At 40.5% G+C, this 26,033-nt stretch overlaps 1 protein-coding gene across 2 annotated transcripts; it reads left to right on the forward strand.

The window, feature by feature from the left end:
• The first annotated feature begins 2,302 nt into the window (after positions 1-2,302).
• Positions 2,303-25,428, forward strand: LOC121581518 (elongation of very long chain fatty acids protein 1-like). 2 transcript variants are annotated; one of them, XM_041897016.1, is made up of 8 exons: positions 2,303-2,487; positions 21,244-21,347; positions 21,513-21,703; positions 21,831-21,911; positions 22,100-22,156; positions 22,326-22,431; positions 24,311-24,450; positions 24,605-25,428. In XM_041897016.1, the coding sequence occupies exons 2-8, from the start codon at positions 21,287-21,289 to the stop codon at positions 24,941-24,943; spliced, it is 975 nt and encodes a 324-aa protein (XP_041752950.1). In that variant the 5' UTR covers positions 2,303-2,487; positions 21,244-21,286; the 3' UTR covers positions 24,944-25,428. The 2 variants fall into 2 exon arrangements, with proteins under 2 accessions (XP_041752950.1, XP_041752949.1); XM_041897015.1 differs by lacking the exon at positions 2,303-2,487 and adding an exon at positions 18,257-18,582.
• The last annotated feature ends 605 nt before the right edge of the window (positions 25,429-26,033 follow it).

Below are 26,033 nucleotides of genomic sequence, written 5' to 3' on the forward strand. Positions count from 1 at the left end.
GGTAATTAGGACTAAACTGAGAGTGGTCACAGAGCCTCTGTAGGTCCCCTCCCTGTGGTACAATGGGAGGCTTCTGTAGTAAAGGCTGGGTGTCATAAAGCATAAATGCACAGTCAAATTGCCTACAACTCTCGAGGCCCTGGCTGACATGTGGAATGTGCTCTGAGATTAAGGTAACAGCATGCTTGTGATTACGGAAAAGACAAGCAGGAGAGAGAGACAGAGAGAGAGAAAGAAAGAGAGAGAGAGAGAGAGAGAGAGAGAGAGAGAGAGAGAGAGAGAGAGAGAGAGAGAGAGAGAGAGATAGAGAGAGGAGAGAATGAAAGGGTGGGGGGAGAGAGAGAGAGAGAGAGAGAGAGAGAGAGAGAGAGAGGGGGGGGAGAAAGAGAGATAGAGGATAAGAGAACACTGCCACTGCTAGTGTCTGTGATCTAGAAGGGAATGTACTGAAAGGTTCTGAGAGTCCTCTGTGGTCGGGGCCCGAGGCCGTCCACAAAGACCGTAGTTGCCATAGGAATAGCATATCCATGGCAACAGAAGGAGCTGAGGGTGAACGGAATTAACACCGGCGAGTTGGGTAACAAATGAAGTTATCGGGAGGGAAAAAACAGTGACACATTTCCTGTTCAAGCTGCATACTTTCCCCTTTTTTTCCTTTAATCGTAACATCTAATATTAATGCCTTGTGGTAATATCCTGGTGCTTGAAAGACATGTTTGCTCTCCAGACAGTATATTACTTTGTAACAATGTGACAGGGTCATAAAAAAATTCAAGAAACAACTGTGTGTGTGTGTGTAGAGAGAGAGAGAGAGAGAGAGAGAGAGAGAGAGAGAGAGAGAGAGAGAGAGAGAGAGAGAGAGAGAGAGAGAGAGAGAGAGAGAGAGCAATACGAGTTTCACACTATTGTGGAACATTAGGATTGTGTAAAATAAATTATGGCACATGTGAAACCTATCTGAATAGATATACAGTACCAGTCAAAAGTTTGGACACACCTACTCATTCAAGGGTTTTTCTTTATTTTTACTATTTTCTACATTGTAAAATAATAGTGAAGACATCAAAACTATGAAATAACACATATGGAATCATTTAGTAACCAAAAAAGTGTTATACAAATCAAAATAAATGTTATATTTGAGATTCTTCAAATAGTCACCCTTTGCCTTGATGACAGCTTTGCACACTCTTGGCATTCTCTCAACCAGCTTCACCTGGAATGCTTTTCCAACAGTCTTGAAGGAGTTCCCACATATGCTGAGCACTTGTTGGCTGCTTTTCCTTCACTCTGCCATCCGACTCATCCCAAACCATCTCAATCTGATGCAGCACACCATCACTCTCCTTCTTGGTAAAGTAGGCCTTACACAGCCTGGAGGTGTGTTGGGTCATTGTCCTGTTGAAAAACAAATGATAGTCCCACTAAGCCCAAACCAGATGGGATGGCATATGTATGTGTATGGGTGCCGAGTGGTGCAGTGGTCTAAGGCACTGCATCACAGTGCTAGCTGTGCCACTAGAGCTCCTGGTTCGAATCCAGGCTCTGTCGTAGCTGGCAGCGACCGGGAGACCCATGGGGCGGCGCACAATTGGCCCAGTGTCGTCCAGGGTAGGGGAGGGAATGGGCGGCAGGGATGTAGCTCAGTTGGTAGAGCATGGCGTTTGCAACGCCAGGGTTGTGGGTTTGATTCCCACGGGGGGCAAGTATGAAAAAAATTATAATAATGTATGCACTCACTAACTGTAAGTCGCTAAATGACTAAAATGTAAATGTCTCAGTGAATGGTCATCTAGGCCTGTGTCTGTAGCAGGGGATGGACAACAAAGATGACTGGCATGGTTTTAAAATGATTAGGCCAAGTCACTGTCAATAATGAGTTCGCTCAACCTGAAAGCAGATCAACCCAGCACTGATGACATGGTGACTGGCTATAAATTGGCTGAGGAGCAATGTGGGAGGCAATACAATGACCACTAACTGTATAGGTAAACAAATCATTTAATAACTGATTAGGATCTCTTTTTAAGATATTGGAGGTGAACAAAAATAAATTCTGGGACATTTGTACAAGCATCATTAACCAAACGTATAGTCTTTAACACTTATATAAAACATGTAATCTTGTTTATTTAAATGTTACTTCTATTACAATTCCATAATAACCTTATGTAATCCTCTAACCTGGCACCCGTGACCTGGCACCGTTCTGCTAAAAAAATTAAGCATATGAAGGGGGCAACACCTGGTAAACAGCATCACCTTCTGGTCAGAGGAGGGATTGTGCTGTGTAGGCTTCACACCCTTCAGTTTGAGCTAAGTGCGCGGTGACAGCTCGAGGTTGAGCGTTTCAGTGGCGAAAAAATGTATACAATTACCTAGAAATCATTTGAAAAGTACACTTCGGGGTAATTAATGGGGCTTGGCCAGAGCTTTCTCCACCATAACCCTGGAGCGAGTTCACATATATAGCCTACAAAACCTCAGGTGAGTGAATGCATGCGGAGAAAAAGCTGTGAAGTACCTGGAACACGCATGTATGATTTGGAACGAACTTCAACTACTTCAAAATTCGAGAAGTATTTGGTCTAAGGTGTTTTGTCTTTATAAAGAAGGTTAAGATTAAGGTTGGGTGTGCTGACGCTAAAGCCTGCATTCACCAGTAACGTTAGCTAGTGTAATGGTTTGCCAGTGCCATTATCTTATGTGCATCATTATAATTGCAATGTCACCCAGTCTGTGAAATGCAGAAAGTGGTTTCGTCCCATATCAAAAGATGTGTGTGACTTAGTAAAGTCAAATCCCAGTGTGGAAAAACTACAATAATAGAGGTTTTAGTAAATCTAGGCCTATCGCAGGTTCTGTCCTCAATCATGTAGGCTTGACTCTTCCTATTCCCTCTGTTTTTCTTCTTTCATGCATGACCATCAGAAAAGATAAAGAATTGCCCATGCCATTTGTCTAAAATAAGTAAAACATGACCACTAGTTCAAGTTGATCAAAGCAGATTTGTCAAACAAAAATATATTCTATTGACTTGTATCCTAGAGAGACCTACATTTAAGTCTTGTCATTTCCTTTTAGCAGTGGTGTAAAGTACTCAAGTAAAAATACTTTAAAGTACTACTTAAGTAGTTTTTGGGGGTATCTGTACTTTACTTTACTATTTATATTTTGGACTACTTTTACTTCACTACATTCCAAATGAAAATAATGTACTTTTTACTCCATACATTTTCCCTGACACCCAAAAGTACTCGTTACATTTTGAATGCTTAGCAGGACAGGAAAATTGTCAAATTCACACACTTATCAAAAGAACATCCCTGGTCATCTGTACTGCCTCTGATCTGGCGGATTCACTATACACCAATGCTTCGTTTGTAATCATGTCTGAGTGACTATCCGTAAAATAAAAAACAAGAAAATCGTGCCGTCTGGTTTGCCTAATATAAGGACTTATATACTTTTACTTTTACTTTTGACACTAAAGTATATTTTTGAATTACATTTACTTTTGATACTTACGTATATTTTAAATCAAATACTTTTAGACTTTTACTCAAGTAGTATTTTACTGGGTGACTTAAACTTTTACTTGAGTCATTTTCTATTAAGGCATCTTTACTTTTACTCAAGTATGGGAGTTGGGTACTTTTTCCACCACTGCCTTTTAGGTCCTTGAATATGTTGTGGCGCTGGTACACAATACAGAGCAGTAGCCTATGGACAATTCCAGGGTAACGGAATTATGCTGAGACTCAGATTTTTCACATTGAACTGTATGCCAAACAAAATCCACTGATTTCAAAGTTTAACAAACCATACAACTCTATGCACAAGGACTACTTTTATCAATTTACACAGAACATTTTACCCCATAAATTTTTTTTAAGAACAGTGCAGATGCAAAGTACCCACCTTTGCATCGGCACTGTTCTTTAATTAAATGTTTTTGTAAGATGTTCTGTGTAAATTGTTAAAAGTAGGCCTTGTGCATACAGTTGTATGGGTTGTTAAACTTTGAAATCAATGGATTTTGTTTGGCATACAGTTTAATGTGAAAAGTCTGAGTCTCAGCGTAATTCTGTTATCGTGGAATTGCCCCTATGCGACTAATGAAATCCTGCACACACATGACATGAACACATTACCAAGGAGAAACTCCACACTAATCTAGGCCTGAATCCAATGTTATATTGACTCTCGTAGAAATTAAATTACAACCAACAGCAGCTCAGAGAGAGACAGTTTGTCTTGAAAAACTGCTAAGCTATGTCCTATCCCTCATCAATCAAATCCAACCTGACATGTAGGCTACAAGACATGAAACACAATCCAAGGATTCCAACTACAGTGCTATGAAAAAGTATTTGCCCTCTTTCTAATTTTCTCTACTTTTGCATATTTGTGATACTGAATGTTATCAGATCTTCAACCAAAACCTAATATTAGAATTGTTTTTTTTTATTTTATTTTTTTATTATTTAACCTTTATTTAACCAGGTAAGCCAGTTGAGAACACGTTCTCATTTACAACTGCGACCTGGCCAAGATAAAGCAAAGCAGTGCGATAAAAACAACAACACAGAGTTACATATGGGGTAAAACAAAACATAAAGTCAAAAATACAACAGAAAATATATATACAGTGTGTGCAAATGTAGCAAGTTATGGAGGTAAGGCAATAAATGGGCTATAGTGCAAAATAATTACAATTAGTATTAACACTGGAATGCTAGATGTGCAAGAGATTATGTGCAAATAGAGATACTGGGGTGCAAAAGAGCAAAATAAATAACAATATAGGGATGAGGTAGTTGGGTGGGCTAATTTCAGATGGGCTGTGTACAGGTGCAGTGATCGGTAAGGTGCTCTGACAACTGATGCTTAAAGTTAGTGAGGGAGATAAGAGTCTCCAGCTTCAGAGATTTTTGCAATTCGTTCCAGTCATTGGCAGCAGAGAACTGGAAGGAATGGCGGCCAAAGGAGGTGTTGGCTTTGGGAATGACCAGTGAGATATACCTGCTGGAGTGCAGACTACGGGTGGGTGCTGCTATGGTGACCAATGAGCTAAGATAAGGCGGGGATTTGCCTAGCAGTGATTTATAGATGGCCTGGAGCCAGAGGGTTTGACGACGAACATGTAGTGAGGACCAGCCAACAAGAGCGTACAGGTCACAGTGGTGGGTAGTGTATGGGGCTTTGGAGACAAAACGGATGGCACTGTAATAGACTACATCCAATTTGCTGAGTAGAGTGTTGGAGGCTATTTTGTAAATGACAGCGCCGAAGTCAAGGATCGGTAGGATAGTCAGTTTTACGAGGGCATGTTTGGCAGCATGAGTGAAGGAGGCTTTGTTGCGAAATAGGAAGCCGATTCTAGATTTAACTTTGGATTGGAGATTCTTAATGTGAGTCTGGAAGGAGAGTTTACAGTCTAACCAGACACCTAGGTATTTGTAGTTGTCCACATACTCTAGGTCAGACCCACGAGAGTGGTGATTCTAGTCGGGTGGGCGGGTGCCAGCAGCGTTCGATTGAAGAGCATGCATTTAGTTTTACTAGTGTTTAAGAGCAGTTGGAGGCTACTGAAGGAGTATTGTATGGCATTGAAGCTCGTTTGGAGGTTTGTTAACACAGTGTCCAATGAAGGGCCAGATGTATACTAAATGGTGTCGTCTGCGTAGAGGTGGATCTGAGAGTCACCAGCAGAACATATAAAGGGAACATAAGTGAACAAATAACACAACAATTACATATTTATTTCATAAACAAAGTTATGCAACACCCAATTTCCCTGTGTGAGAAAGTAATTGCCCCCTTACACTCAATAACTGGTTGTGCCACCTTTAGCTGCAATGACTCCAACCAAATGCTTCTTGTAGTTGTTGATCAGTCTCTCACGTCGCTGTGGAGGAATTTTGGCCCACTCTTCCATGCAGAACTGCTTTAACTCAGTGACGTGTGGGTTTTCAAGCATGAACTGCTCGTTTCAAGTCCTGCCACAACATCTCAATTGGGATTAGGTCTGGACTTTGACTAGGCCATTCCAAAACTTCAAATTTGTTGCTTTTTAGCAATTTTCATGTAGACTTGATTGTGTGTTTTGGATCATTGTCTTGCTGCATGACCCAGCTGCGCTTCAGCTTCAGCTCACAGACGTGGGATGAGATAATGGGACCCATCTCGTCCAAAAAGTTGACTCAAGTTTGCCAAAAAGCACCTGGATGATCATCAAGACTCTTGGAAGAACGTTCTATGGACAGATGATTCAAAAGTATAACTTTTTGGACGAGATGGTTCCAGTAATGCCTGCCGAAAACCAAACACTGCATTCCACATCATACCAAAGGTCAAGCATGGTGGTGGTGGTGTGATGGTTTGGGGATGCTTTGCTGCCTCAGGACCTGGACGACTTGCCTTAATAGAAGGAACCATGAATTCTGCTCTGTATCAGAGAATTTTACAGGAGAATGTCAGACCATCCGTCTGTGAGCTGAAGCTGAAGCACAGCTGGGTCATGCAGCAAGACAATGATCCAAAACACACAATCAAGTCTACATGACAATTGCTAAAAAGCAACACATTGGAAGTTTTGGAATGGCCTAGTCAAAGTCCAGACCTAATCCCAATTGAGATGTTGTGGCAGGACTTGAAACAAGCAGTTCATGCTTGAAAACCCACACGTCACTGAGTTAAAGCAGTTCTGCATGGAAGAGTGGGCCAAAATTCCTTCACAGCGACATGAGCGACTGATCAACAACTACAGGAAGCATTTGGTTGGAGTCATTGCAGCTAAAGGTGGCACAACCAGTTATTTTATTTTATTTTTTTATTTTATTTCACCTTTATTTAACCAGGTAAGCCAGTTGAGAACAAGTTCTCATTTACAACTGCGACCTGGCCAAGATAAAGCAAAGCAGTGCGATAAAACAAACAACACAAGTTACATATGGGGTAAAAACAAAACAAAGTCAAAAATACAACAGAAATACATATATATACAGTGTGTGCAAATGTAGCAAGTTATGGAGGTAAGGCAATAAATAGGCTATAGTGCAAAATAATTACAATTAGTATTAACACTGGAATGATAGATGTGCAAGAGATGATGTGCAAATAGAGATACTGGGGTACAAATGAGCAAAATAAATAACAATATAGGGATGAGGTAGTTGGGCGGGCTAATTTCAGATGGGCTGTGTATAGGTGCAGTGATCGGTAAGGTGCTCTGACAACTGATGCTTAAAGTTAGTGAGGGAGATAAGCAGTTATTGAGTGTAAGGGGGCAATTACTTTTTCACACAGGGGAATTGGGTGTTGCATAACTTTGTTTATGAAATAAATGAAATAAATATGTAATTGTTGTGTTATTTGTTCACTTATGTTCCCTTTATCTAATATTAGGTTTTGGTTGAAGATCTGATAACATTCAGTATCACAAATATGCAAAAGTAGAGAACATTAGAAAGGGGGCAAATACTTTTTCATAGCACTGTATGTCACTAGCTAGGTTTCCATCCAATTTCCGATAGATTTTCATGCAAATATTCTAAAATCGGCATAAAGCAAATATGCGGATTTTCCCAACAGTGGTGTGTTTCCACCAAATAGACTTGTTGTGGATAAAGGTCAGGGTGTGATGACAGTGCACACAAAATGTACTTTTTTGTTTACGTTTTCATGTATCGAATAAAAGTCTAAAGCAGAATGTGTTTCCATCGTATTTTCAACTCTACCTATAGTTTTGTCAGAAAAACTATTGCGTTAAATAGCAAATGTGCCTACTCTGGTCTTGGCACGTGTGTTCTAACCAACAGCTCACAGACACAGTGTGGGTAGGCTAGTCTACATGATGAGATTATTATGGATAAGAGCGAGAATATTTTTATTTGTCAAATGGCAGTCAAGCATCGATCATAATGTCACTAGGATAAGACCCTCAATATTTATTGGAAAGGAGCATAAAGATCGCCGTGCACTTTCACCACCCTGTGAAGTTCATCTTCATTTGTTTAATCTGTAACCTAATAAACTGCATGGTGTTCCACCATTTCTTGCATAATTAATTTTATAGACACAAAGATCCCACCATGTTGAATGAACAAATTATCTGTAGGCATTTATAAAATCGTACCGAAACTACCTTTTTCCATCACAGCTGTCGTGATTCGTTTTTTTATATGTTATAACTTTACTCGCATAAAAACTGTGAATGGAAATGTGGTTAGTGTCACTAGAAAGGGAAGTTTGGGGTCGAGGAGACTTGAGTTGTTGGGTAACATACTTCTGCTCTCTCCATTAAAGTAACTGTGCAGTGAAAATCTAACTTTAAAAAAGTTCATATTCTGTTAACTCATACCCAAATAATGTTGTTGACTCGTCCTATACTTGTATTTGCGGCCAAAGCATACATTGGAGAAAAAACTATTCAAAAACTCTACCTCAGACTTGTATCTCAAACAGACCGTTTAAAAAATGTTTGCTATTTCCCGAATGTCATGTTGGCTCATTGGCTGAGTTGGCCAATCACCATTCTACTCGCATGAATATTTGTAATAACCAGTATACGTCCACAGCATTCTGTTGTTGGTACTCCCACACCATTCCAACACAAGTTTTTTTTTAACAGACTTAATTACAATCTTTAGGAAGGAAAACTATTTCACTCATATTGTAATTAATACTTCATATTTCATAGAAATCTGGAAACACTGGACAGTTACTTTAACCCCCTCCCCAATATGTAACCTTTACCCCAGAAGCCCAGAGTATTAAGATGGTCTGTCCTGTCTATATGATAATTTAGCAGACACTTACATCTAAATCAACTTACAGAACTGTCTAGATTAACAGTGAGTGACATTCAGTATGTGGCCCATGGAGGAATCAAAACCACAGCTCCTGTTGTAGCCAGTACCCTGCTCTAACCACTGAGACATTGGAATACATTTTCTAACAGACATGATTGAGAGCATATGGCTAGTCAAGTGGACATTGTCCATTCTTTAGCAATGAAGCTGGACAATGACCCGTAGACACCTAAACAAAAACATACCCATGGGGAATAATATTTATATGGCTCTATATGTCTTTGTCTCCTTCACACACTTCTGTTGTGTGGGTATAAACCAGTGACTGAGGAGCTAACATAATTGTTCTGCCTAGTCACAAGGTCAACACGGTCAGTCTTGTTGCCTACTTTCACAGAAATGAGAAACGGGTGACTTACTGGCCAATCTGATGGAAGAGATGGGAGAGCTTTTGTATGATGCTTCTCTGTGAGACTGACCACCATTTTACAATTTGTCATTCCCCTCGTGGAATGTTCTGACTCGAATAATGGTATTTACTTCTCAAAAGTAAGTACTCAGAAACGGTTTTGTAGGTCAGGGCAGGGCAGAGAATTTGGAAAGTTCAGCTCTTACAAGACTCTCAAACTTTTCACCCAGCAAACCACTCATAATTTTCATTTAGTGATCTAATTTACTGTTCTGTTAGTTAGAATATTTGTAGTATCAGTGTACATACACTACCGGTCAAAAGGTTGGACACACCTACTCATTGAAGGGTTTTTCTTTATTTTTACATTGTAGAATAATAGTGAAGACGTCAAAACAATGAAATAACACATATGGAATCATGTAGTAACCAAAAAAGTGTTAAACAAATCAAAATACATGTAATATTTGAGATTCTTTAAATAGCCACCCTTTGCCTTGATGACAGATTTGAACACTCTTGGCAATCTCTCAACCAGCTTCATGAGGTAGTCACCTGGACTGCATTTAAATTAACAGGTGTGCCTTCCAAATTGGACATTTTTGGTTTCAACCGCCGTGTCTTTGTGAGACGCGGTGTGGGTGAACGGATTATCTCTGCATGTGTAGTTCCCACCGTAAAGCATGGAGGAGGTGGTGTTATGGTTTGGGGGTGCTTTGCTGGTGACACTGTCTGTGATTTATTTAGAATTCAAGGGACACAGCATTCTGCAGCGATACGCCATCCCATCTGGTTTGGGCTTAGTCCCACTATAATTTGTTTTTCAACAGGACAATGACCCAACACACCTCCAGGCTGTGTAAGGGCTATTTTACCAAGAAGGAGAGTGATGGAGTGCTGCATCAGATGACCTGGCCTCCACAATCCCCCAACCTCAACCCATTTGAGATGGTTTTGGATGAGTCGGATGGCAGAGTGAAGGAAAAGCAGCCAACAAGTGCTAAGCATATGTGGGAATTCCTTCAAGACCGTTGGAAAAGCATTCCAGGTGAAGCTGGTTGAGAGAATGCAAAGAGTGTGCAAAGCTGTCATCAAGGCAAAGGGTGACTATTTGAAGAATCTGATTTGCAGCTCCTTCAGGGTTATCTTTGGTCTCTTTGTTGCCTCTCTGATTAATGCCCTCCTTGCCTGGTCTGTGAGTTTTGGTGGGCGGCCCTCTCTTGGCCACCCACCAAAGTATTCATCCCCCTTGGCGTTTTTCCTAGTTTGTTGCATTACAACCTGTAATTTATTTATATTTTTATTTGGATTTCATGTAATGGACATACACAATATAGTCCAAATTGGTGAAGTGGAATGAAAAAAATTACTTGTTTCAAAAATAAATATAATATAAATAACGGAAAAGTGGTGCATGCATATGTATTCACCCCCTTTGCTATGAAGCCCCTAAATAAGATCTGGTGCAACCAATTACCTTCAGAAGTCACATAATTAGTTAGATTGCACAAAGGTGGAATTTATTTAAGTGTCACATGATCTGTCACATGATCTCAGTATATATACACCTGTTCTGAAAGGCCTCAGAGTCTGCAACACCACTAAGCAAGGGACACCACCAAGAAAGCGGCACCATGAAGACCAAGGAGCTCTCCAAACAGATCAGGGACAAAGTTGTGGAGAAGTACAGATCAGGGTTGGGTGATAAAAAAATATCAGAAACTTTGAACATCCCACGGAGCACCATTTAAATACATTATTAAAAAAGAATATGGCACCACAACAAACCTGCCAAGAGAGGGCCGCCCACCAAAACTCACGGACCAGGCAAGGAGGGCATCAATCAGAGAGGCAACAAAGACACATTGATAACCCTGAAGGAGCTGGAAAGCTCCACAGCGGAGATTGGAGTATCTGTCCATAGGACCACTTTAAGCCGTACTCTCCACAGAGCTGTGCTTTACGGAAGAGTGGCCAGAAAAAAAGCCATTGCTTAAAAGGCATGTGGGAGACTCCCCAAACATATGGAAGAAGGTACTCTGGTCAGATTTGACACAAATTTAGCTTTTTGGCCATCAAGGATAATGTCTATGTCTGGCGCAAACCCAACACCTCTCATCACCCCGAGAACACCATCCCCACAGTGAAGCATGGTGGTGGCAGCATCATGCTGTGGGGATGTTTTTCATCGGCAGGGACTGGGAAACTGGTCAGAATTGAAGGAATGATAGATGGCGCTAAATACAGGGAAATTCTTCAGGGAAACCTGTTTCAGTATTCCAGAGATTTGAGACTGGGACGGGGGTTCACCTTCCAGCAGGACAATGACCCTAAGCATACTGCTAAAGCAACACTTGAGTGGTTTAAGGGAAAACATTTAAATGTCTTGGAATGGCCTAGTCAATGCCCAGACGTCAATCCAATTGAGAATCTGTGGTATGACTTAGTGAATAGTTATGCACGCTCAAGTTTTGTGTTTTTTTGTCTTATTTCTTATTTGTTTCACAATAAAAAATATTTTGCATCTTCAAAGTGGTAGGCATGTTGTGTAAATCAGATGATACAAACCCCCAAAAAATCCATTTTAATTCCAGGTTGTAAGGCAACAAAATAGGAAAAATGCCAAGGGGGGGTGAATACTTTCGCAAGCCAGTGTAATTATGCATTTCTGTAAAGTTCAGATCATTGACCCATGATGTCATTCGATTACCAATATTCTGTTACCGGGTGTTTTAATCCACTTCAATTACTGTAGTTCAATAACTCAATGTTGTTTTGGGTCAACCTCAAGGTGTCATATCATAGCTGATATATTTTTATCTTAATTCAGGGAGTAGATATTTACGTTTTTTGAAAACTTGGTCACATAAACTGAGGGGTATTTTTATTGTCATTCTGTTACAAAACTTTACATCTGCAATGCTGTAAGATTGTCAGTGGAAATCGTTAAAAGTAGTCCTTGTGCATAGAATAGTATAGTTTGTTTAACTTTGCAGTCAATGGTTTTAGTTTGGCACACTTTTTAAATGGAAGAAATCGAGTCTAAACATCATTCTGTTTCCGTGGAATTGCCCATATTGATAACATTGGAATTCAAACATTCTGGTGGATGGGTCTCTGGCCTCTGCATTTGGTTTGGAACAAATTATGCAGCTTTTAAAAATAGAAAATGTGTTTGTTTTACTCACAGGTAACATCATAGGCATTGGAGTTGTAAAGTCATGTAAACAGTGCTAGCTCCTAAACACATCCCTTGCTACACAGCTAACATGAAATATGAATTGTTTAGTTCGATAATGGAAATTGGTGTGATTTAGCAACATCTCATGCACATTAACTAGTAAAACCAAAGATGGTTTATTATAGCGATGGTCAAAACTACCTTCAATTACAGCAGCCTGGCTGTCCCATGCCTCTATCAGCTGTTTCTGTCATTGGCAAAATGTACATTTTTGGCATGACACAGAAGTTAGCTATAATGGCTAAAGCACAAACGCCAACCTGCATTTGGAACATTAAATAAATGTGAACCCAAGCTAATACCAGGAATGTTCATACTTTTACAATGAAAACTATTTAGCAAATTACAAGTGGTTCATTCATTACTAGCCATATGGGCATATATTGCATAAAAATACATATTTTATAAAGAAGACAAGCAAATCTATGGTTGAGTTTTTATTCAACAGATACACAACAATAGATCATCAAACCTCACACCCACAACTCAACATCCTAGTATTTCTGACCATTTAGAAATGTTATGTGGTAACAGTAACATTAGTCTTCCCATCCTATCTGAGTGACATTTTATGTTGTGCAATGTGGCATTACTTCTCCTGTCTTTGGCATAGGTTTGGTTATTAGGACTAGGCTTCTTCTTGGCATACCCTGGTCGGATGTTAGCCGGCTCCACCAAACCAGCTCTTTGGAGGTCTGTGGTGCAGATGTCATTATTTTGTCTTCAATGCATGGTCTTCTGGAATGAAAGAAGAAAAGATATTTGATGAAATATTCATTGAATCAAGGGAAAGTAAATACGTTTCCATTGGAATTTGGCGTTGTGTGAGCAATAGTTTGGTTGCATGGTATTCTGATTGCATTCAATTCATAGTAATATAATATTACTCAATAGTTGAGGGCGACGTGCATCATTTTTAGTTATGCATGGCTGATCTGTGGTGGTTATAATTCAACACTGCCAGCAATAAGGCCCCAGCCTCATGCACCCTAGGATAGAAGGCAAATACTTTTACACTGAACAAAAATATAAAATGCAACATGCAACAATTTCAAAGATTTTACTGAGTTACAGTTCATATAAGGAAATCAGTCAATTGAAATAAATTCATTAGGCCCTAATCTATGGATTTCGCATGACTGGGAAGGCAGATACAGTATGCATCTGTTGGTCACAAATAAAAAAAAATGTAAACAGGTAGGGGTGTGGATCAGAAAACCAGTCAGTATCTGGTGTGACCACCATTTGCCTAATGCAGCGTGACACATCGCCTTCGCATAGAGTTGATTAGGATGTTGCTTGTGGCCTGTGGAATGTTGTCCCACTCCTCTTCAATGGCTGTGCGAAGTTGCTGGATATTGGTGCGAACTGGAACATGCTGTAATACACATCGATCAAGAGCATCCCAAACATACTCAATGGGTGACATGTCTGGTGAGTATGCAGGCCATGGAAGAACTGGGACATTTTCAATTTCCAGGAATTGTGTACAGATCCTTGAGACATGGGGCCGAGCATTATCATGGTGAAACATGAGGTGATAGCGGCGGATGAATGGCACAACAATGGGCCTCCAGGATCTCTTCACGGTATCTCGGTGTATTCAAATTTCCCTCAATTAAAATGCAATTGTGTTCATTGTCCGTAGCTTATGCCTGCCCATACCATAACCCAACCACCACCATGGGGTACTCTGTTCACAACGTTGACATCAGAAAACAACTCGCCCACACAATGCAAAACACCGTCTGACATCTGCCAGGTAAAGTTGAAACTGGGATTCATCCATGAAGAGCACACTTCTCCAGCATGCCAGTGGCCATCGAAGGTGAGCAGGTCAAGACCCTGGTGAGGACGACAAGCACGCAGATTAGCTTCCCTGAGATGGTTTCTGACTGTTTGTGCAGAAATTCTTCGGTTGTGCAAACCCACAGTTTAATCAGCTGTCCGGGTGGCTGGTCTCAGACGATCCCGCAGGTGAAGAAGCCGGATGTGGAGGTCCTGGGCTGGCGTGGTTACACGTGGTCTGCGGTTGTGAGGCCGGTTGGACAAACTGCCAAATTCGCTAAAACGACGTTGGAGGCGGCTTATGGTAGGGAAATTAAAATGTTGTGAACAAATTTGTTTACATCCCTGTTAGTGAGCATTTCTCATTTGTCAAGATAATCTAAGCCAGAGAATTGAATGTTAGAGAAATAAGGTTTTTGTGCGTATGGAAAGTTTCTGGGATATTTTATTTCAGCCCATGAAACATGGCACCAACACTTTACATGTTGCGTTTATATTTTTGCTCAGTGTAGATACTTGCATAGCCAATATGATGTGATTCTGGAATAAATTAAAACTTCATTCAGAATTGAATTCCATCTACATTACTACAGAGATCACCTCTTCACACACAAACACTTGCTATTCATGGGTTGCACGTTTCGTCACAATATTGTTTTGAATGTTCTTTTGAAGACTGATGCCGACTGAATGTTCTATTCAGTGCAGACATTTCAAAAGAAGCAAATGATTAGGATGAAAACCTTTTGTCATCATTGTGATGTCACGAGATTAACTGTAGATGCAGTATAACTTTAGTTAGCTAGATATGATTGAGGTTACAGCACTAGATTTTAGCTAGCTAACGTTAGCATTGCTAGCAATTTTTTAAGAACTTTGCCATCTCTCTAAAACACATTTGACGATATGACGGCAAAGTTGTTCCCTACTAATTATTTGCATACTTTAGCAATGTCATCGTATTTCCTGGCCACTGTAGCTAGTTGAATTTAGACTAAACAGTCAATAGCCCCCGTTCAGAATGACCGGACACCACTATTTCGGGTGACCAGGCACCACTATTCTATGGCTGTGGTTAAATATAAATGCTGAAGCGAGCTAAATACATTGCATGGGCCGAAATTTGTTAACATATTTACACCACAGACTCTGCATAGCAAATTAATTTGATGCTTAGCAAAGTAACGTTAGGCTACCTCGGCTAGCTTTCTACAACGAGTAAAAAATATGTAGCGCTTTGCTGGAACAGTACGATTAACGCTAGATGGGTATGACTTATAGCAGATAGGAATAGCTAGTAAATGTTGCTAAGCTAACATTAGTTTTAGCTTGCCAGGTTTTAGCCCAATAATGGACTAAAGGAGCCTAACGTTACTCCTTAGTCCAAGGACCTTACGTGTTCTGTTTAGAAGCGAATTGGCTCTGGCTGTCAAATCAGCCAGATACTTAATCTGAAAGTTAATCCATTCTCAATTGTGCGGTACAGTTCTAGAAAATAATTTCACAATTGCTAAATATCCACTTACTGTACACTGTTTTAACACAATTGCAACCGACAGTATTTTTCAGTGACAACACGTTTGTGGCGTCCGTCTTCTGTTTACACACAGGTGTTTGGAGACACAGATAGCTAATTAGCACAGATAGTCGACTCTGTCGTCCGTCTGTTTTCCTTAAATAAGTGCTGTAACATGGAAATCTGTTTTTTTGGAAATGCTTTTTTTTATCGCTGATATGAAACATCCGTTCCTTACGTTTCCAAAACCTTACCGTAAGCAATGCACGTTTAAAGTTTTTTCTGTCCGCGCCTTAAATAATGTTGTCCATGTTTGTTGTGACTGTCCAGAGATACTTTTGAGGAGATGGTTCAAAAACCCAACATTAGCCTGAATTACATGAACAAGAAGTACTATGTTACAAATATATTTTGGGATGTGAGATGATTAACTTGTTCTCTGTAATATCGTGTAGCTTTGAAATCATGACATTATGTACTTTTGAGGAAAATAGGCAGGTTTCTCGACTCATACACTGACTTTTAGAAGGGATTGCGTGACGATTAGTTTAGCAACCGCGTGGCCATGCCTCTTACGTGAGAGCACGCAGTGCCAATTTTCCCGCCAAATCGTACCAGACCACTATTATTCCAGCAGCGGTCAGAGAGGCAACCCTGGGGTCTGAAATTATCATGTAATCTTCAAAGCATTTTATTCTCTGATCATTGCCACTTAATAATGGCCATTTAGAGCTATTTGAATGAAACATGTGTACATATTGTACCTTTTTAAATGAGCGGAAAGTACCCATGTTTTTGATGGCCTATTGTGGCTGACAACTACACGCGGTGTGGGACTACAGGTCCAGTCAATTCCCCATCTAGAGGGATGCTGAAAAGAGGAATGAGAGAGTGATTGCCCTCTGTGAATGTTGGCGATTTGCCCAAAACCTCAGCCCACAGGGAAGAGGTGTATCTGACTTAGAAAGAAATATTAAGGGAATGAATGAATTAATTAATGGGGGGGGGGGATCTGTGATGTGTAGTTAACCCTGTCTGGTTGGTGTTTCTAGGGTGTTTGTTTAGGTGTGATTGTTCCTTGGTCTGCTCCTATCACATTTTCACTTATAGATGTGGTGGCGTCTTCCTCCTTCTCCCCTTGCCCCATCTCACTTCATCATCCTCTCCTCTGTCTCAAATACACACTGGCTGTAGGCCTACATTTGAACATGGCAACTCAGTAAGATAAATATGCTCTCATTCCTATGATGTGTCATCATGTCGAAACAGCCAGGTCATCATCACGTAATGGCGAGGGTATATGGCCTTTTACACAGTGTATACCCACCCATGTGCTTTCCCCCAGGGAAAGTCCTAAAGCACTGTGTAAACCGACACAGTTGTCAATGTGTTTTACATTTTTGTCTGTACACTCTGCTCGTGCCCAGATTCTTCTAATTCCAGTCAGCCATTCATCCCAATGTAAGAATGAAGGACTCAATTTCAAGGCCCCCTCTTTCACCACAACACCCATTGTCAGTTCTCCGTGCCTGAGGAACAGGTAGAACCAGAGCTACTGGAAGTTAGTAGAACCTGTCATATTGTGACTGTGTAGGTGGGACTGACGTGAACTTAATCCTAGCCTCCACGCCTGTTGCCGGTTAGGGCGACATGGGCACATTACATCCCCATGATTCCCTCTCATATCCCCCCTTATTATTATTCACCTTTAGCCTTGACTCTGGGTGTATGATTGGGTTTATGATTATGATGATTAGAATTACAATAATGAGAAAAGATGGATAATGATACTAATGGAAACTGGAATTATAGGAGCATTAGTAATTATGATGATGACTGGCTAAAGGTCATTTCTCAAACTTCAATATCACTAACATGCACTGATAATGCCAAGAGAAACATGACTTGAATTATATTGTTGCTAGCGATTTATTCAGAATTTCAATGCTTTGCAATTAGGACATCAAAGTATGATTTTGTGTTGAGACCCAAACAATGGGAGAACTAGATATGTTTCCAATCGTTTATATTTTCATTAGTCATTATTTTTATTATATGGGATGTGTTAGTTTTTGTTACATACAGGCGTGCTATGTGATGGGTCCCCATTATTTAACAGAGGCCATTCAAACTCTCCAGGGCCCAGTTTTTCAAAAGATATCTATCTGGATTTTGCCTAATGGAATGAATAGAATAGGAGTCCCCATTCATGTCAATGATTTGTCCATTCTATTCATTCTATTTATATGCATTTAATCCTATCCAGATAACTTTTGAAAAACTGGGCCCAGAGGTCGCTACTGGATTCTCCCTCACATACTACCTTCAGATACCCAACCCTTCTCTGACGACCAAGGGCCAATCCCACTTTTCCTGCTGAACCAATCAGAGAGAGGCAGAGTGGTTAGGGGAGGGTGTGTCTAGATGTTGAAACAGGGTGTGGTCCTGAAACTAACTGGGTGTTGTCACTTAGTAGTGTGCTCAGCCTTTGGTTTAAATCTGGGTTGAATGAGTCCCATCACAGGCCTGCCATAGCTGTCTTCCCTCATAGCTGTACACCTCTCTCTCTCTCTGACTTAGTCTGCCTGGGCTTTCTGTGGATATGTCTAGACAGTAGTTTGATTCAACATTTGAGGACTTCAAGGAAGAAACAAGCAATTCTGGGACTAGCGTTATACTTTTTCAGAGAATCTCTCTTTTGGACTATTTTCTGTTTTGCTGGGCCTGGCCCATTGTAAGATCATTGGCTGTGGTTCTCTTGGCTGTGTGCCAAAGGCCTGAGGGTTTGGGGACAGTACTGAGGACAACTTAGGTGAGTCTTGTGTTAACAAAAAGATGGCTGACTGTATAGTCTCAGTAATGCTCAGTGCTATACTCCATTTAACACTGCAGTGTCTATTTACTTCAAGTTTTTTACTTTTATAACAAACTGTCAGGACAGGTTTTCCTTTTATCTGTAGGCCTTGTAGTTAGAACGGTATAACTTGGTGGATATGATAACACTGTCACATCTTTTTTATGTGTGGAGTGGGTTTTATTGCCGTTGTATGGAAAAATAAAAAATTTCCCACATTCTCTCTTTGTCCTTCGCTCTAAGTTTGGTTTGCCGGCTCACCTCCAACCCACTCCATCTCCCTGTCATTTATCTCAATCCCTCATCCATTCCGATCTAGTGAGCTCATGACATACTGACTGTTCAAATGGGTTCACCTCTCTGCCTCACCTGTTTGACTGGCTCTGTTTGTCATTGAGAGAACACTTCATTGTCTCTAAGGAGTAGCTAAGGGAATGTTAAATGCTGCTGAATAAGCCCTTTGTAAAACTACCGCCATCTTGGGTCTCAGTGTGTGAGATAATTTTATTAGTATAGTGGCGAGTTTGTTTTTACGTTGACTCAATGCTTAAGCCTATATAGTAGATGTAGTATATTCCCTCGTGTAGGTTACAGCTGGTGGGGCTGCAACTGCCTGGTACAGTTGAAGTCGGAAGTTTACATACACTTGGAGTCATTAAAACTCGTTTTTCAACCACTCCACAAATGTCTTGTTAACAAACTATAGTTTTGGCAAGTTGGTTAGGACATCTACTTTGTGCATGACACAAGTAATTTTTCCAACAATTGTTTACAGACAGATTATTTCACTTATAATTCACTGTATCACAATTCCAGTGGGTCAGAGGTTTACATACACTAAGTTGACTGTGCCTTTAAACAGCTTGGAAAATTCCAGAAAATTATGTTATGGCTTTAGAAGCTTCTGATAGGTTAATTGACATAATTTGAGTCAATTGGAGGTGTACCTGTGGATGTATTTGAAGGCCTACCTTCAAAACCAGTGCCTCTTTGCTTGACATCATGGGAAAATCAAAATAATTCAGCCAAGACCTCAGAAAAAGAATTGTAGACCTCCACAAGTCTGGTTCATCCTTGGGAGCAATTTCCAAACGCCTGAAGGTACCACGTTCATCTGTACAAACAATAGTACGCAAGTATAAACACCATGGGACCATGCAGCCGTCATACCGCTCAGGAAGGAGACGCGTTCTGTCTCCTAGAGATTAACGTACTTTGGTGCGAAAAGTGCAAATCAATCCCAGAACAACAGCAAAGGACCTTTTGAAGATGCTGGAGGAAACAGGTACAAAAGTATCTATATCCACAGTAAAACGAGTCCTATATCGACATGACCTGAAAGGCCTCTCAGCAAGGAAGAAGCCACTGCTTCAAAACCGCCATAAAAAAAATTGACTTTGCAACTACACATGGGGACAAAGATCGTACTTTTTGGAGAAATGTCCTCTGGTCTGATGAAACAAAAATAGAACTGTTTGGCCATAATGACCATCGTTATTTTTGGAGGAAAAAGGGGGTGGCTTGCAAGCCGAAGAACACCATCCCAACCGTGAAGCACGGGGGTGGAAGCATCATGCTGTGGGGGTGCTTTGCTGCAGGAGGGACTGGTGCACTTCACAAAATAGATGGCATCATGAGGAAGGAAAATTATGTGGATATATTGAAGCAACATCTCAAGACATCAGTCAGGAAGTTAAAGCTTGGTCGCAAATGGGTCTTCCAAATGGACAATGACCCCAAGCATACTTCCAAAGTTCTGGCAAAATGGCTTAAGGACAACAAAGTCAAGGTATTGGAGTGGCCATCACAAAGCCCTGACCTCAATCCTATAGAAAATGTGTGGGCAGAACTGATTTTTTTAAAACTAGGATTAAATGTCAGTAATTGTGAAAAACAGAGTTTAAATGTATTTGGCTAAGGTGTATGTAAACTTCCGACGTCAACTGTATGTTAGATTCAGCTATATAGTCTACCCTCTAGGAAAACTATGGTTCTTACTTCCCACTTCCATATGGTATACAGCTGCATGCAAATGTAACCTTTCCCATGTTTCTTGCTTGAAACTGAAGTAAACACTGATCAAGTGAAATGCAATTCTGAGTTGTAATTGAGATGGTGTGTCTGTTTGCCTTTGCAATCTGTTGTTTAGATCATCCCTAATAGTACATTGAATATGTTTATGTCCATGGCTGATAGTGGAATAAAACACCTAGCCACCATAGAAAAGTTAATATAATATGACTTACCTGTGAATAATCCCAGTAGGATCTATTGGACATTGACTGACATACAGTACATGGTCAGACAGACTACAATGCCCTTTGCGGCGGTTTTTACGGTTGTGAAGTATTTCAGTTTTGTTTGTCTATCAGATAGTCAGTCATCAAAGCAGAGCCTCGGGTTCAGGTATATGATGGGCCTGTGCAGCTGTCTCTGTTTGTTTAGTGGGGGAGGCAGTGTGACTCTAGGCTGCTATGTTCATCATCACCTTATGTCTCTGTGTACTATAAGCCTAAGGACACACCACTGCATTCCCTGTAGGCATAAACGCATAACCTGCCATTATCACCAACAACTGTCTTTTCAACCAAATTGTAATTGTGTCTGTATATTCTTTAGGGTTTTTTGATCAACTGAATAAAGAAGGAAAGAGGCCATCAAAATGCTGCTAGAAACGGGATCCAATATTATGTCGTTGTATGAGTATTTATTGCAGAGAACGGGTGAGTGAGTGCTTTCTCTAAAATTGATATTTTTATTAATACAATTTTTAAATGAATTAAATACATTTGGTGGTTTGTAGTTGATGCACGTTGTACCATGCTAGGTGTGTAACCTGTATTGTTGTCTTTAAAATATTGATAAATTGCTTGATTTCTTGTCCTCAGACCACCGGTTGTTGCCCTACCCATTGATGCGGACCCCCTTCCAGATGACCAGCATCCTGTTGGGCTATGTGTTCTTCTCGCTGTATGCAGGCCCTCGCCTGATGGCACACCGCAAGCCCTATCACCTCAAGACGGCCATGATCATCTATAACTTCAGCATGGTGTTCCTGAACGCCTTCCTTGTCTATGAGGTGAGCAAAGCAGTTAGTCGTTCAGCAGAATTTAAGTTCTTCAAAGACTACTCTAGTTGAGATTTTATTTTTTACAGCTTTTATGACTTGATGATATGACAGCCAGTTCTGTGCTTTACCTTTGCAGTTCCTGATGTCAGGATGGGGCACCACCTTTACCTGGAGATGTGACCTGTGTGACTACTCAAGCAGCCCACAGGCTCTAAGGGTAAGCTTTCTTTATGAGAGAATCTGCTTTGCATCTCATGAGATGCCATCTATGTTTTCATACAATGAAAATTTTGTTTTACATTATACATTTTAAACATGCATAGCTATTTTAATAGGTCATATGATGTGATATTATTTGATGCCATCTATTTATTCTCTGTACTTACTTTTCTCTCCTTTTGTCAGATGGTTCGAGTGGCTTGGTGGTTTTACTTCTCTAAATTCATTGAGCTTCTGGACACAGTAAGAATGTTTTTCTATATCAAAATATCATGTTTGTGAATAAAAAATATTGGCATGAACTGTCCTTTGACGTTAGCATAAATAATCTTCTGACTTCGTCTTTCTGACACAAATGGAGATTTTAGAATGTGTTTGCTTAGAGTAACTTAAACTCTTATCTGCTTTGCAGTTATTCTTTGTGCTGCGTAAGAAACACAGCCAGATCACCTTTCTTCATGTCTTCCATCATTCTTTCATGCCCTTCACGTGGTGGTGGGGTATGACCATCGCTCCTGGTAATCTTGACCTTTATAATGACATCATCATCCCCATGCAGTGTGCTTATAGTTGCTGATATAACCTGTTTAACTTTACATTAGTTAACTGTGAGGGGGTTATTCAATAAACCTTATAATCACAAAAGGAACGTTCTACAATTTTACCAGGGAATAAAAATCATTTAGGAACAACATGTACAGTTGAAGTCGGAAGTTTACATACACCTTAGCCAAATACATTTAAACTCTGTTTTTCACAATTGCTGACATTTAATCCTAGTAAACATTCCCAGTCTTAGGTCAGTTAGGATCACCACTTTATTTTAAGAATGTGAAATACCAGAATAATAGTAGAGAATTATTTCTTTCATCTTTTATTTCTTTCATCACATTCCCAGTGGGTCAGAAGTTTACATACACTCAATTAGTATTTCGTAGCATTGCCTTTAAATTGTTTAACTTGGGTCAAACGTTTCCGGTAGCCTTTCACAAGCTTCCCACAATAAGTTGGGTGAATGTTGGCCCATTCCTCCTGACAGAGCTGTTGTAACTGAGTCAGGTTTGTAGTTCTCCTTGCTCGCCCACGCTTTTTCAGTTCTGCCCACACATTTTCTATAGGATTGAGGTCAGGGCTTTGTGGTGGCCACTCCAATACCTTGACTTTGTTGTCCTTAAGCCATTTTGCCAGAACTTTGGAAGTATGCTTGGGGTCATTGTCCATTTGGAAGACCCATTTGCGACCAAGCTTTAACTTCCTGACTGATGTCTTGAGATGTTGCTTCAATATATCCACATAATTTTCCTTCCTCATGATGCCATCTATTTTGTGAAGTGCACCAGTCCCTCCTGCAGCAAAGCACCCCCACAGCATGATGCTGCCACCCCCGTGCTTCATGTTTGGGATGGTGTTCTTCGGCTTGCAAGCAACCCCCTTTTTCCTCCAAACATAACGATGGTCATTATGGCCAAACAGTTCTATTTTTGTTTCATCAGACCAGAGGACATTTCTCCAGAAAGTACAATCTTTGTCCCCATGTGCAGTTGCAAACCGTAGTCTAGCTTTTTTATGGCGGTTTTGAAGCAGTGGCTTCTTCCTTGCTGAGCGGCCTTTCAGGTTATGTCGATATAGGACTCGTTTTACTGTGGATATATATACTTTTGTACCTGTTTCCTCCAGCATCTTCAAAAGGTCCTTTGCTGTTGTTCTGGGATTGATTTGCACTTTTCGTACCAAAGTACGTTCATCTCTAGGAGACAGAACGCGTCTCCTTCCTGAGCAGTAGGACTGCTGCGTGGTCCCATGGTGTTGATACTTGCGTACTATTGTTTGTACAGATGAACGTGGTACCTTCAGGCGTTTGGAAATTGCTTCCAAGGATGAACCAGACTTGTGGAGGTCTGCAAAAAAAATCTGAGGTCTTGGCTGATTTCATTTCATTTTCCCATGATGTCAAGTAAAGAGGCACTGAGTTTGAAGGTAGGCCTTGAAATACATCCACAGGTACACCTCCAATTGACTCAAATTATGTCAATTAGCCTATCAGAAGCTTGTAAAGCCATGACATCATTTTCTGGAATTTTCCAAGCTGTTTAAAGGAACAGTCAACTTAGTGTATGTAAACTTCTGACCCACTGGAATTGTGATACAGTGAATTATAAGTGAAATAATCTGTCTGTAAACAATTGTTGGAAAAATGCACAAAGTAAATGTCCTAACTGACTTGCCAAAACTATAGTTAGTTAACAAGACAATTGTGGAGTGGTTGAAAAACGAGTTTTAATGACTCCAACCTAAGTGTATGTAAACTTCTGACTTCAACTGTATTTTGTTATGCCCCTGTGACTGTTCAGAATCTGTCTGAGTTTTAATAATGTGCCTGTCATTGTGAATCTCCAGCAGGGGGAATGAGCTCGTTCCATGCCATGGTCAACGCATGTGTCCACGTCATCATGTACACCTACTACGGACTGTCCGCTGCAGGACCTCGCTTCCAGAAATACCTCTGGTGGAAGAAGTACATGACCGCAATCCAGTTGGTGGGTGTTCTTTCTTAATGATGTACAATTGGAAGAAGCTGTTAAACGGAAGCATTGATTTTTGTATAGCTGCCGGTGTTACTGTTTTGAATTGGTGACGTGTGGCCATCTACAGACCACATCATTAATACTTTCTTATTTCTTCCTTCTTTAGATCCAGTTTGTGCTGATCTCACTTCACATCTCTCAGTACTACTTCATGGAGAAGTGTGACTTTCAGGTGCCCATGTTCATTCACCTTATCTGGATGTACGGCACCTTCTTCTTCGCACTTTTCTCCAACTTCTGGATTCAGGCCTACGTAAAAGGTAAACGGCTGCCCACGGCAACCAAGGAGGAGAAGCTAAAGAAGAATGGTGTTATTAATGGTCATACCAACAGCATTGGCAACGTTTCCGTGGTGCCCAACGGCAAGCCACTGAAGAATGGCAATGGGACAACAGCACACAGTGTCAATGGCCATAACCAACTAGACAAAGTGAAGGAAGTCTAGCTTCGTTCTTTTGGAAGGGGAAACAGAACTGTCTGAAGGAACCTCAAATGCCAAAGATTCCAAAAAATGCTACTCTTTCATATTAGCTACTGATCACTTTCCTCAAATGTATATTTTTATATTTATGTACACAGGTTGTGGGATATGAATGGCGTAATGGAGTTAGTTGGTCCCTACACAATTTATTCAATTGAGTGGTTGAGGGAACTACTACCTGTAGATCACACTGTATGAAGAGAGTCTTCATCACTAATATTCACCTCAAACCCAGGTTTGAAATGACCAACTATAGCCCACCCTTGGACTCCTACTTGTTTGATTGGCATGACTCGTGTTGCTTGAATTGTAGTTTCCACTGAAAGGACTGGAACATGCTTGTAAATAGCTTACCCAGTTCTCGTTCAAAGAGCTGGGGTTTGTATTGTTGATGTCCAACATGGTTGTTTTTTGGTGCTGTTTGTATATTTAACTTTTTGAAATAAACGTTTTAAGTGTCAGGCTGAGTCAAACATACTTACCTTGAGGCACAAGGCATCCACTGGAGTGCCACTATCTGGTCTGCAGCAACATTCTAGATAAGGCTCCTACAGGTCAGGCCACACCTTTTCTATTGTTCTTCATGTTTATTTTGGGCGTTCTGATGGTAGTCTGCACATGTCCCAGCCATCGCCATATTTTCCCTCACCATCAGGGTCAAGGGTGTTGTGTATTTGAGTTCATAATGAAATTGTGTTCTGAACATTAGTCATACATGCCTCCTTATATTTTTAATTAGGTCATCCAACAAGCTTACTGTGTCCATATATTATAGAACACCATCCTGGCCTCTGGACAGGTTTAGAACAGTTGGCTAGAGACTAGGGTTACTTGGGACACAATTTTAGAATTTCTAGAGAATTGCTTCTCAGGAACCTACAGATCAACATGATCTTGAACTCTGCAGAATATCTAATTGGAAAGCATCCATTGGTTGTTTTCCAGGTAGTCTTTACTGTGGTCACACCGCTAGTTTCGGAAGATTTGTTCCCCAGATGTTAACACTTTCAGGCATTGTGATATCTGTACATCATGACCTAGACCGCATCCCGTC

The sequence above is a fragment of the Coregonus clupeaformis genome, chromosome 14 (genome assembly GCF_020615455.1).
Source record: "Coregonus clupeaformis isolate EN_2021a chromosome 14, ASM2061545v1, whole genome shotgun sequence".
Classification (NCBI taxonomy): domain Eukaryota; kingdom Metazoa; phylum Chordata; class Actinopteri; order Salmoniformes; family Salmonidae; genus Coregonus; species Coregonus clupeaformis.